Genomic DNA, 13,251 nt, shown 5'->3' with positions numbered 1-13,251 from the left:
TATCTCCCCCTTCCTGATGTGTCTAGCATAACAGAGTTAAGTTTTTGTGTGATAACATGGATTTAGTTGCTGTGACTAGTGCTGCTTCCTTTCATGTGAGCTGTTCTAGCCTGCTTTTTTCTCCAGCGTTTTGCCTTCTGTTGCGTACTGTGCAGACTGGTCTTTTATCCCAGTCTCTATTGTTTGGCAGATTGTTGATTTTATTGTTGTTGTAATGGACATCTTAATGGCTAAACTGCTCTAGGAAAACATTTCAGAGAAAATGAATGATTTTGTAGAGAAACTGTGCCACCCAGCAAATTGTATGGGCCGTTGCCTCAAAGAACATTACTTGCTTTTCCATGTTTGTTTAGAGGGCATATTTACTCAGAAGATGGTCGGACTCCTTCTTTAAAATGTGATGAAATTGATGGAGCCATTCTTTACATCTATGAGACGATCTACATTTTACACAGCTGAAAGAGCATAACTGGTTAGGATACATTAAGAAGTTGTAATCACATGCAACTCTTTCAAACTAATTTATGCTTTTCTAACTTCTGGTCATGTACTTTTTTTTTTCAGTTAGAGGATATAAAACTTATGGAATATTGAACACTAATACATCAGTAACTAACAATTGCATATAATTTCTTTTTCTGCTTTGACTAGTCAGCAGCATTTGGATACAAGTAGGTTCTTCCAGAACACAAGAGCATCGTCAGATCTCTGATAAATTAGTAACAATTTTATCATTAAATTCAAAGAGCTGGAGATCAAGCTGAATACAGAGAATCAGATATATCCTCAGGTAAATGAGAGCCAAGGAAGAGATTTCAGGACTGAAACATGGAAATTGAGAGAAATAAGTGATCTTACAAAGCCACAAGAGAGCTGCATGGAAGGTTTCCAGCTTAATCTTCTCAGCATGTCAACTAGTGTAGTGGAACACATCCCTCTCCTTAAAGCAAAGTATCTCCCTCCAAAGTCCACCAAATTCAATGTGTCGTTTACTTCTGGGTAGGAATGGGTCCCTCTGAGAAATTGGTAATATTGGGACATAGTTTGTGTTTTTCCAGGGGCGTGCACCAGCTGAACCAGTTCATAAGAAGTGACCCCGGGAGCACTTCCATAGTTTATCGGTGTAAGGGGTCAGCAAGTAGAGCAGTGAGACCAAAATGTAAGGGTATTTTATAACATTCCTGATCTTTTAACTGTAGATGGGCATTTGGACACCCAAGTAATGATTTCAGAGTTAAAAAAGGCAGACAAGGACACTTTGAAGCAGCTTAGGATTCAGTATTACAGTGAGCACAGTGTATGGAGAAACCATCGTGAGATGATGATTTTTTTGAGCAGTTGCAAATGTAGGATCAGTAACTAAAGCACTTGAGTCTCCTAGGAGGGTTTGTGAAATAAAAAACTCTCACTGAGGAGTGGTTATACATTCAAATGATTCTGCTGTCATATGAAAAACTGCTCAACAATATGATTAAAGGCTTGCTAGCTGGTTGCAAGAGTACAATTTTCAACAGAATATTGACGTCAGTGGGGCTATTTTCATAGGCTACCACCAGGGAGAAAGGTTCCCACTTCAGTCTTTGTTAGTGAAGGTTTTGATCCTTTGTCAGGGAAGGAACATGTCACAAATTCATTAACAAATACATTTCTGTATTAGAAAAGAATGAAAAATGTATTTTTTAACAGAATAGTAGTGCAACAAACAACATTAGTAATAGTTTTAAGCTATAATTAACAGTGAATTGACAGAGCGGGAGCTAAACAGTCACTGTTACTTGTTAAATATTTGCATATGATTACAATGTATCATCTAGCTTGTTTCTTGTACATTTTGAGAATGTAAGTACTGAGTCAAAATATACTTAGTTAATAAACATGGGTTAAAAGGTCCAAATTAAATTTGTAGTAAAAGATATATGAATGTGTATGCACTTGGTAGACACTAGTGGCATTTTCCTATTTCGTCATAGTCCCATTTGATAAACATTAATATTTAAAGACTGATGACTTCCATTATGTCTGCAATATTTCTCATAAATGTCTGGGAATAAAAGTATTTCCTGAAGTCAGGTAGGTCCAGCATGAATTGGTACTAGAAGTATGTGTAATGACTGTCTACATCTTAGACCGTGTCTGCACAGGAGCTTCCTTATTGGTACCTGAGTCTGGTTCACCTCGTAGTTTCTAATGTGGCTGGAAATATATCAGCAAAATCAATATATTACATTTGTTTAACAGCTCCCCTCTCCCTTTTATTACAGGAAAATAAGCTATACCAGTAAATGAGAGGTTTTGCTGGCAGGGCTTTACTTGCGCTGAAGCCTGCTGAACACAGCCATGTTGGTCGGCAATCCCGTCCCCACGGCCTTAGCCAAGACAGACGTATCAATTATTTATCAAAGCATTTGTTCTTTGCCAGATGTGGAGAGGAAGTGGTTCTTGTTGAAAGGGGCAGCGCTTGCTGTATAACACAGGTGTAACACAGACATAACGTGTACAACCTCCTTTTTCACTACCGTACTTCACGAGCCGCTTTCGTGAAGCCCCAGACGCCAGGCAAAACAGTGTTTTTACTTCCTTAGTCTGAGCACACCACCTCTGAAGTCATGTCAGTGCATGGTAACTTATATGCTCTGTACGAGAGGCACCTATCAGCACTTAATGTATTTTTTCCAGATAAACCACCCAAACTAGCATGTCTTTTCAATATTTTTCAGAGCATCAGTTATCTGTTACGGTGACAGAGTTGGAACATTTTATATCTTCTTACTAAGCTCTTCGGCACCGAGTCTCACCGTCAGCAGCACTTTGGGCTGTCTGAGAGTTACTGGAGGAGGAAAAGCTTTCTTACCTAACCGAGCTGCTGCCGGCATCGAGGTCTTGTGCTGTCACTGCACCTATAATGGTCCCCACAGGCGTGTCCTCATAAACCTCCATGGTGTACACAGGCTTGCTGAAAACCGGAGGTTCGTCCATGTCCAACACATTTATCTTCACGGTGGCAGTATCTTTGAATGGACCCACCGAGTGAAATCGATGGTCAAGATGGAGATTGGAGGCCTCGACTTTAAAGGTGTATGCCTTTTTCGTTTCAAAGTCTAATGGCTGTAGAAAGAACAAAAGCAAAACATCAGATTTGACTAAAAATCAAACATTGCAAAATCACTTTGGTAGCATTAATCTGATGTAACTTAAGATACCTTCAGTGTAAACTTCAGCTCCTGAGCTAATATCTAAACTTGTTTTGCAGTTGATCTCATGCTAAGGTGGTTTCTGAAATAGGCCAGATGAATCATACCCAGGAAATGACTGTTTCTCAACATCAAAAAAATCCGGATGACTGGCATGGATGTAAACAGTTACACTGTAGATGTCTGAAGTTAAATGAGTGAGATTCATCTCTTGCAAATGAGCTGTGTGCAGGTTAGCCAGAGATTTGCATTCACAATCCCCACGCACAAGCAATCAGCTGTCCCCAGCTGATCCGGCTCCTTAAATGGAAGATTTACATTTCTTTTAGCAGGGAAAGCTTTCAGAGGACCATGACAAGGATGGAGATGAGCCCAGATGAAAACTCTGATATATACCAGTGGGTCAAACTAAACTTCAGAAATGGCTTGCAATATGAATTCAAACTTGATTTGAATCAAGTTTTTCCTGTAAAATGTCTATCTTAGCAGTGAACTGCTATTCACAGCGTATATTTGAGCGGCATGTACTTTGAAAAATGCAGACTTTGTCTCTGCCTTATGATCCTAGGTGTAATCCACAAGGCCTTGAAGGCAGCATAGCAGCTTTTGGGTCCCTATCTGGGGTTTTGATGGAAATGCATCCTGCAATCAGATTGTTTTGGTGTGGGTTTCTGGCAATGTGCATCAATTTAGTGCCTCTCAAAAACCTTAACGCAGTCTTATTTAGTTGAAAATACACAGAACCTTTATTTTCAGTTAAAGAGTTGGCTTTCATGTTTTTAACGTTACTGACAAAGTCTTTTCCTGATGTCTGGGTAACACTGGCACCTAGTGGTTTCTGCCTGTAATTGTCAAGTTGGACATTTTCTAAGGGGAAAGGATGTGCTATCTGGAAAAGACAGCAGGATCACAAGTGTATGAGCAAGAATATTTCAATGTCTGTCTTTTTTTTTTTTCCCCAGCCATCATTACTGCAGCCTTTCCAGTCATTTGTCACAGCCAGGATAGATTGAAATTCTGCCATTTTCTGTCCTTATCACAACAGGACATAATTGGCCAAATGACTGGCTGGTGCAAATTGAAGTAGCTCCATTAAAATCAATCTAGTTACCTTGACTTACATTAGGTGAACAGCTAGCATAATGATTTTAAATCTTTATGAAAGACTTTATAATTTTAACAGACTAGATGGTCAGTCTTTTCTGAGCTGGGAATTTAAAATTAACCATCCAAGTCTATATGCTATAGAAATAATCAGGCTTGAAAGCCAAGGACTACTAACCAATCCACTGCCACATGCGATCATCTTGCTACAGACAAAATTGCCAGTAACAGCCAGTACGAGTTGCAGCTTCATGACTGGACTGACAGAAAGAAGAAGAAATTAAGGCTAAGAAGAAACAGACAAAATTAAACGTGGAAGATCTTGTGACCCAGTGGTGAAACCCTAAGCTGTTGCCTTCACTACAAACGGACATGCTGCTTCATTATCCAAATTGTTGTCACACTGCCTTTTCAGTTTCTATACTATTCGTGTCCACTGTCATGCCTGACCAAAAAAAATCCGCCCCCCCCCAAAAAAAAACCCCCACCCCACAAACTCGTCTCCAGCTAATTGTATAAATTGTTAACATGTTTTCAAAAAATAATATGTTAAGGGGAGAAAAGCTGTGGAGTGGAAAAAGTCTAAATATAAGGGTTTAAGGTAGAGATAAATAATTAAGACAGAGAAAGCAAGAAATCTAAGCTCTCAATTAAGTAGTAATTCTAACTGATGCCTTGTGTGTATCTTTCATACCCCCAAAATTTCATTAAAACTCTTCAGATTGGCTCCTGTGATGCATAAGCATATTTGCAGTTTGATGTACTGATGGCAAGAGGCATAATCCGTGCAGTCCTTGCAGGCTGTCATTAACCGAGTTACTCTTCAAGGCAGGAGGACCAGGTCACGGTCCTTGGCCAGTGCCCAGTCACAACTTTCACGATGCAAGGGGAAGAGAGTGCTTGTTTGGGGATGGACAGAAAGCAATAAGATTTGAAGCAATTCTGCATATTGCTGTGCTCAGGCTGGCATATTTTACTGCACAGCTACCCAGAAGGTGGATAAAGTGGTTGCATCATTACTTCTCTCCCCCCAGCACTATGGGGCAACGCTATGGTATATTTTTGGAAAGACAGGTTGACCCCAAGAAAAGAAAATTTTCCCACTGTAACTGCAGAGCAACCCATTCTCTCTTTCTGTCCTTCTATGGGTCTGATCATAAATATAGTTAGAGGTTAAACAATATGCGGCCAATGCAAAGCACAGATGGCACCCAAAATAAGAAGAGACAGGCTGAAAGTGCTGAGCCATCGTCAGAGAAAGAAATCAGTGACAGATTCTCACAAAATAGCAGAATTAATAAGTGAGGCTAAGGTGCAACTGAAACGTCTGTGGAAAGATGGGAAATGCTGCAAATGGTAAACCTAGTATTTAATTTCAAAAAGAAAAGATTTTGTACAACATGTATCATGCAGCAAAAGAGTATGGTTTTAATGTATTGTGTTTATGGGGAGTCCATGCTACAATCTCCTGATCAGTTCTGGTCTTCCCAGTGTTGAACAGTTGAGCCATATAGATAGGTATTGACAGTCTCAAGCTTTGGCATTTGTCTGATATGTCCAGAATCTGCCTGAAAACAGAAGAACTAAATGTCTACCTAGCTCTCAGGCAAAATCTTTTGGATTTTTAGTTTTAAAGATGTTAAAATAGCATTTCTTTGTACCTCTTTTTGTAGTAGATACCACTAAAATCTCTGAAGGAAATGAGTGGTCCACATGATACTTTAATTGCCTTTTTTTTTTAAAACATATTTCATTGTTACGTAATAAATGTCTGACAGTGCTCAGTCCTATTTTCATTTCAAATCTGGAATGCTGGTAAGGGTACAAACATAGCAGAATGTTTGAATCTTACAGAAAAAAACCTGTAAGGTTATTGAAACATCTTTCAATTAGTAAGATTTTAATGGAATGATTTCATCGAGGTGTTTTTTTGATAAATAAACGATAGAAATATTTATTCCTTCTATAAAAATAATTATATTCAGAAAGCTAAGTTTGAATAAGGCTTTTATTTTACAAAAGTTACGAGGTTTTCCACAGTAAATAGCATTTTTGCTAATATTAAGGCAATGTCTTATTAACTGTGAACTATTCAACAATTAGAGGAGTATTTCTAATTGATATTCTAAGTACCAGTGACGGAATACATGTATTTGGCCCCCCTACTGGTTCTTATCTGCCTTTTCCTATTTTGCAGTTACAAGCTGCTCTATATAGTTGCATAGTAAAGCACTATCAGCATATACACAGCTGTGTGCAGCAAAGGCATTCTACAAATCCCCAAATCAAATAACACATACTGACAAATCACTTTATCTTGCAACTCTGGAATTACCGTGCACAGACCTATTTAGTATGACTAGGAAAGGACATAAACAGCTCTGTGTTAGAAATAAATATATTTTGAATTATTAGTGTTTCCCATATTCAAGGCAGAAGTTAAGAAATGCTACTATATGATGTATCTGTATCTAAACTTATGTATTAGATGGATAGATGGATAGATGGAGAGAGAGAGAATTAAAGAACTGAAAGAAAAAGAAAGGGGGCTGAAAGATATAATGAATTCTGATGAGAAGCACGGCAAAGGTGGGAAAAGGACTATCCTGTCAGTTTGCTCTGCTTCACAAAGAGGCAAGACCGGAAACTCAAGACATTTCTGCTTCTTATCCACACGTATGAGATGATACAACAGTAGTGTTTGTGATACAGGCTTTCACGATCCACACCTACAATGATGGAAAAGCCGTATTTTGGGATGAGACTGTAAGTCCCAGGACTTATGGATAGTTACGGACAGTAGCTTTGGGTTGAGAGGAAGCGCATATTAACTTAGGCTTGTTTTCATACTAGCATTGTGCTGTTGTAGAACAACTCTGTGTCACATGTGCCCGTCTCAAAACCTGGCAACGCTTTCCCCTTAAAGATGGGTTGAGCATCTAAAGAATTTGTGAAATACTGCCATCAGACTATCTGCTGTGCGTTGACACATTTCAGTAACTGTAATTCTGCACTGGATTTTAAATAGCGTAAGGAAATCATTGGTATTATAGAGCAGGTTAATTTATTAAAGCAATCTCCAGATCAACCAGGAACATTCACTACTTAGAGATGAGAATGCACAGTAAAAAAATGAGATCTGTAGGGCAAATCTACAGCAAGGGCTATATATTTGGCCAAATCTGCAGTGAGTATTTCAAGATTTGATGGGAAGTGGGCAGAATATATCTGTGTTCTGTATCTGGACCAGGGGAGAAGTTGACGAACGATGTCAGGGCTTCAGCTGCTTGCTGCTCTCAAGCATCTTACCCATTTCTGCAGGTACCTTTCACTGTTCCAGGAAAAACCAAACCCAACAGCTGTATCTGCAAACTGCCGAGAGTTAAGATCTCCCCTTCCTCACTCTTCCCGTCATTCTTCTCTGTGGCTGCCATGATATTTATGATTGTGTCTGCACCCAGGTCACCGCTTTCTGCCTGTACTGAAAGGCTTAATATTGCCTGCTGTCCCTCCTCGAAAGGTAAAACCACAATTCCCGCTCACGCAAACCCGTGGGTTGGGATTACAGGCAGATGGTGCCTACGCACGCACCTGCAGAGGGTACTCCCTGCCTCGGAGGGACGAAGGCGTGGGGTGAGCAGTCTGTACGCTCCTGCTAGTAGAGCAAGTAGTAGCCGTAATGCAATTCTGGCTGAGGGACGTCAGGACCCTGCCTTACGCTCACTGCCGTGGTGTACAGATGCTATCAGACCGCTCTTACGTTATAGCAATGTCCAGCACTACATACATGGGCTGTCCCGTGAGCGAGGCAACTCAGCTTAGTCAGCAGGCAAACTTCCACTGGCTGACTCCACTTAAAGGCTTTTTAAAAGTGGCCCCTGAGGTTACAAGGAAGCATACACTCCAAATACCTCCCTGCAGCTCCTGGGGCTGTTCGCTGTCCCCCCAGTTTCTGTTATTTTATCATCACTAAAGTTACTGTTTCTCATCATGCCGTGCTACATCCTCCGTGACGTGTTGGGGTTTCATGGCTGCAGCTTTGTCACCTGATCAGTTAGCCGTGGTACATGGGTTACAAAAAATAAGAGGCGGATGTTCCCTGAGCTGCCACTGACCCACGTGGAGAAGCTCACCCAGTATAGTGCAGCAGTGTAGGATCATACCAGGTGAAGCCTGGAAACGTTTTTTTCCTGGGTTTTAATGACACTCTGCACAAATTACTAAAGCGATGTCTGAGCCAGACTCAGTGCCTGAACCCTGCTCAATTTCTGGATTAGCTCATGCTGAGCCAATTAAGAGGTTTCTGCACTCAATGGGCTTATCCTATAAACTCATCCTTAGTTTAATAGATTTAGTGCCAGCTGTTCCGTAGAGCTTGGCTCCTTCTGTCTTCCTTTTCTGTTGGGTGTGGTCATTAAAGATTTCTTATCACTTTCAATAAAATCAGGAGCCTGCCTGGGACTGACACGTTTTCCCTCCCTACCTGGGATCCCCGCTCCCTGCCCCACCTGAGGCCTGAGTGTACCTGAGGAACACTCCGGCACGAAGGAGACGGTCCCTTGTCACCCTGCTTCTTGTAGGGTGCTGCTTCTTGACACTCACTGTCGTTTGCTGAAGCATTCAGGTAGGATGACAGATACTATATAAATATGAAACCCAATAAATACTGTATTAAACAGCACCAGACAAGGGAAGAAATTGGTCATTCTATTCCTAATATAGTAATATTTCTTGCTCTTATAGAGAACTGTATGCAGCACTATCCTAAAGCCAGACATTTCCCCCTCTTTTTACTGATACTATTTTCCCTTTTTTTTGAAAGAGGAAGCTATTACAGTACTAACCACACAGTGGTGCTAAATGGCATTTGGATCTTTTCTTTAGCAGAATATAAGAAAAGCTATTCCATTTTTAATATATGTAAATAGCACAAGAGTAGTAGCAATCAAGCTTATATTGGACCATAGCACAAAAATAAATTAGCAACCAAAACAGATGATTTAAGATGTGCACCTTGTCCAGCTGTAGCTGTTTGTGCCCATTTAGTGTCTGAGAAGCAGGGAATGGCTTTTTGCCTTCACCAATGCACTCAGCATGCTGAAAAGAACAGTTTGGCTTGTGCAATTTTTTATCATCAATTGTATTTTGCACCAAAAATAAATGTAGTCCAGGAAGGCTTCATTTTTCTCAATTTTTATACGAAATGTCTCCATGGCTTTTTGCATAACAACAGAACAAAAAAGCATCTATGCAGTGACTGACAGTTTCTGACTGCAAGAAATTGTTCAGGAAAAATAAAAGCAAACTTTATAAATGGTTTTGAAATGGCTCAGCACTGAATTACTGCAGGACTTACAGCATCACAATATGCTATGATACAGAAAAAAGGGCAAACCTCTTTTTAAAGTACATGGCACTTTTATTGGTGGCTTTGACTGCTTATTATTTGTAACTCATAACTGAAAGTGTTGGTCCTATTCATTCACCAGCTTTGATTTAAAGAAAGGCTTAAATGCATACCTAACTTAAATATTTGTGTAATCCCACAAGGTCAAATCAGTGTTTTGAATGCCATGCAATGTGAAATTGCTTCTCTGCAGGCAAATGAATAGTGCTGTTGCAGGCTTGCACAGTACGGGTAGCATGCATTTTAATAGGTGTCCACAGAATTGTGAATTTCCAGCACTTCTGAAAATCTGAAAACTGCAACCCATGAAAACACATTTATATTATTACAAGCATTTATATTATTACAAGCATAGAGGATATGACAAGACAACTGAGTTAGCAGTATCTTTAAGAATCTGGATTGCTCTTGTTTAACCTCGGATCCAGCAAGGGACTTAAGTGGATGGATTTTGGATGATTCCAAAATGTCTTAAAACACTTGGATCATTTAAAGCTTAGTGAATGGGACCTTTTCCCTGAGAAAAATTTTGTGAAGGGCAATGTGTAGGGTCTGCATAAAGGCATTCTTTGCTGGAGGACCTGCGTGTTGGGTTTATCTTCTTTCCACACTGCTGCATAGAACAAAGCTGGTATTTCCTGACCTTCACAGCATGTCACTGTCCCCAGGCTCACTGTGATGAAGACGATTAAGAAGGGATTAGAATTTTTTTTTTCCCTTCCTGTTCAGTGACAGAGATCTATCATTTACATTAGGCAACATCAACTGATGCTCTGCCGTTGTAAAGTGCCCTAAACTTTCAGATATGCCATATCTTGTTACTGAAAAGACTAATAAATGCAGTGAAATACAATGACCAACTCTAAAGTATCTGAATATGGAATTAGTTGTGTCTTTTTTTAAAAAAAAAAAATAGTGGTTCAATTAGATATTATATAATGCCCCATATAGCAGTCTCAAAAGTGGCCAGGCATTTTGTCTGTGCTGGTCCTAAGATAAGAGCATCAGGCAACTTCACATGTGAATGCTCTTCATCAGCAACAAATATTATATGCACGCTGTTTACATCTGCATTGCCAATTTGACTGTTTTGTCTATACAGTCTAATATATACCTACTTAACCATAAGTATGGAAAAATTCTGTTGCTGTGTATAAAAACAAGCAGCACAGCTGAGGCTTAGGAGTAATCCAGGGAGAACTGAATCCTATCAAAAACCTACTCTTGATGCTCAAACATTCATTTTTCAAGGGCTCCCACTCATTGCCGGTTCCGACTTGCAGCGCATACAGAGGGGCGCGCAGCTGCTCAGCCTGCCAGTTCCAGTTGGAGCTATTTCTGAGTCATCTGCGTAGAGGGGAAAAGGTGAGCAGGACGATCTTTAAAAATGAAACAAAGTTTACAAATTCACAGAAGGAGGAAGCGGTACATTCAAACTTTCAGTCAGAAAAGAAGGGGGCTGTGAAGAGTGCAAAGAGTTTGCGTCTCATTGACCAATTACTTCCTCTGGGTATCGTAGCTTCCATTTTATGTCGCTAAACCTAGCAGAAGAGTAAGTGACTTGACATCATCTGGTCCTTTAATGCATCCATGGATAATTTACTATTTCATGGGTCAAGAGGCTGAAGCCAGGAATTTCGTTGTTTGAATGAGTATAATGCAAATACAGATCCATGGTCAGAGCTGAGGGAAATTCAAGTACCTAAATTCTCAATTTTATCAGAACTAAAGCTTCTCTTTTCCTAAAGCTTGTCTTAATACACATGTGCAGAACTCTTTCCTTCCCAGACCCTTGCAAAGTGTTCAGCTCATAGATGTGTTTATTTTACAAAAATTACACCTACAAGCATGAGCTGTCTATAAAACATAACCTGGCCTTTCAAAATCAGCTGGTGGTTCAGATTTCTTTCTACTAACAAGTTGATCATTGGTGTACATGTACATGTCTGGGCTCAGAAGACAACCATTAGTTAAAATGTGACAGTCCCTATTTTGGATCTCTCCTACTGAGTGATTTAATCACTAAATTCCAAATAATACTTACCCTTTCCATTGTCAAAATTCATAAATTCAGTAATCTTGAACTTGTTCTAGTACACTAAAGCAACATCAACAACTAAGATGCAGTTTTCTCCCTTGCATGAATATCTGATAACCAGCTATGTGGGACACTGTTAGGAGACTGGAAGTGGGGCATGTCGATCTGCAACCATTTGGGACTCCTCTACCCTGAGTAAAAACTGAGTTCACCATAGTACTGTACAACAGCTTCATTATTAAAATAACAATCATAAAATCAAAATCTTCAAAATAAAATGCTTATAAGTGAAAATGAAATATATTATCTCAAACATAAAATATAGCTCTTTCATTCCATGCTCTGAACTGGAGAATTTTTCACACGGTTTTAGGTGGAAAACTTCCCATAAAAGAGAAATTATACTTTTTAGACACAGATAAGAATTACTTCCCTGCCATTAAAACTGACATTATTTATGAAAAGTCATACCTGATTATATATGAACTGAAACACTAAACTCCAATTTCTTTTAAGACTAAGATCACAACCACAGATTCTAATAAAGACATAAGCTACTGTGTGTTACTTATGAGGTATAATTGCACAACATTAAATTCTCGTACCTAGTTTCTCACTTGAGCCATAGGTACATACACCCCATAGGTGCCACATACCTTTTTCAGTTTGATGACTCCTTCCTGGGTGTTCTCATCTGTTGTGATGTCAAACAAGTTTCCTCCATCTCCTGGAACTATATTGTACTCGATTTCTGCATTTTTCCCAAAATCAGGGTCCACAGCTCTGATCCTTCCAATAGCAGAACCAACGTGAGAGGACTCGGGTACTTTTAAATGGAAGATACCTGTGACAAAGTGGTAGACAGTCATTTTGGGGATTTCTTGCTAATTAACATAGTATGTCTGATTAAAACCATGGTGCCTGTGCAAAACAAACAGCCTTAAATCATTCAGTTAGAATGAGATAAAAACAACAAAGGATTGGAAAAAGACATGCATGTTTTACCCACTGATTTCCCCTGCTTTGTAGATTTGGTCCAGTGCAACTATAAGGACCTTAGCACCTCTATCTCTTGAGATCTCTATCTATACTTCTATCTTTAATTTTAATTTTACCCATATTGTTGACTCTTTTGAATTAAATTCTACTTGTAGACAGTACATGTTTGTAAGCATTTTCCGCCTTCAATGTTTAACAGTTTTTAGTATCTGAATTTTTATCTTGTTTGAGAATATATTTCTATGCATTTCACAGTAGTTGAAAGGAAAAATTCAGCAGAAAAAGGATTGCCACCCATTTCTGTAATATTCAGTATTATAATGACATGTACAACTCCTTGTGGGTTGGAAGATATAGAGTATTGTTTATACATTAGCCACCAGAGGGTGCTCTTACTAAAATTTCAGTGCTAAATATAAATTTTTAGCTCTGCAGACTGGTATTTTCAGTTTATTTACTATTAGTGGTAATAAAAGTTACAAAAGAAAAACCCACAAGAAAATTACACACTT

General features: G+C 39.2%; 1 protein-coding gene across 2 annotated transcripts in view; it reads right to left on the bottom strand.

The window, feature by feature from the left end:
- The window catches only part of CDH12 (cadherin 12), a 155,693-nt gene that overhangs the window by 38,203 nt on the left and 104,239 nt on the right, over window positions 1–13,251 (bottom strand). For both annotated transcript variants that reach the window (XM_075052482.1, XM_075052483.1), the window contains 2 exons: window positions 12,397–12,584; window positions 2,852–3,105 (listed from right to left, as the gene is read on the bottom strand). In XM_075052482.1, the coding sequence (XP_074908583.1) occupies window positions 2,852–3,105; window positions 12,397–12,584 (442 nt within the window). The remainder of the gene's footprint in view (window positions 1–2,851; window positions 3,106–12,396; window positions 12,585–13,251) is intronic.

Source organism: Buteo buteo, chromosome 20 (assembly GCF_964188355.1).
Source record: "Buteo buteo chromosome 20, bButBut1.hap1.1, whole genome shotgun sequence".
Classification (NCBI taxonomy): domain Eukaryota; kingdom Metazoa; phylum Chordata; class Aves; order Accipitriformes; family Accipitridae; genus Buteo; species Buteo buteo.
Note: the sequence above shows the minus strand (reverse complement) of the source record. Positions and strands in the feature narration are given on the sequence as shown.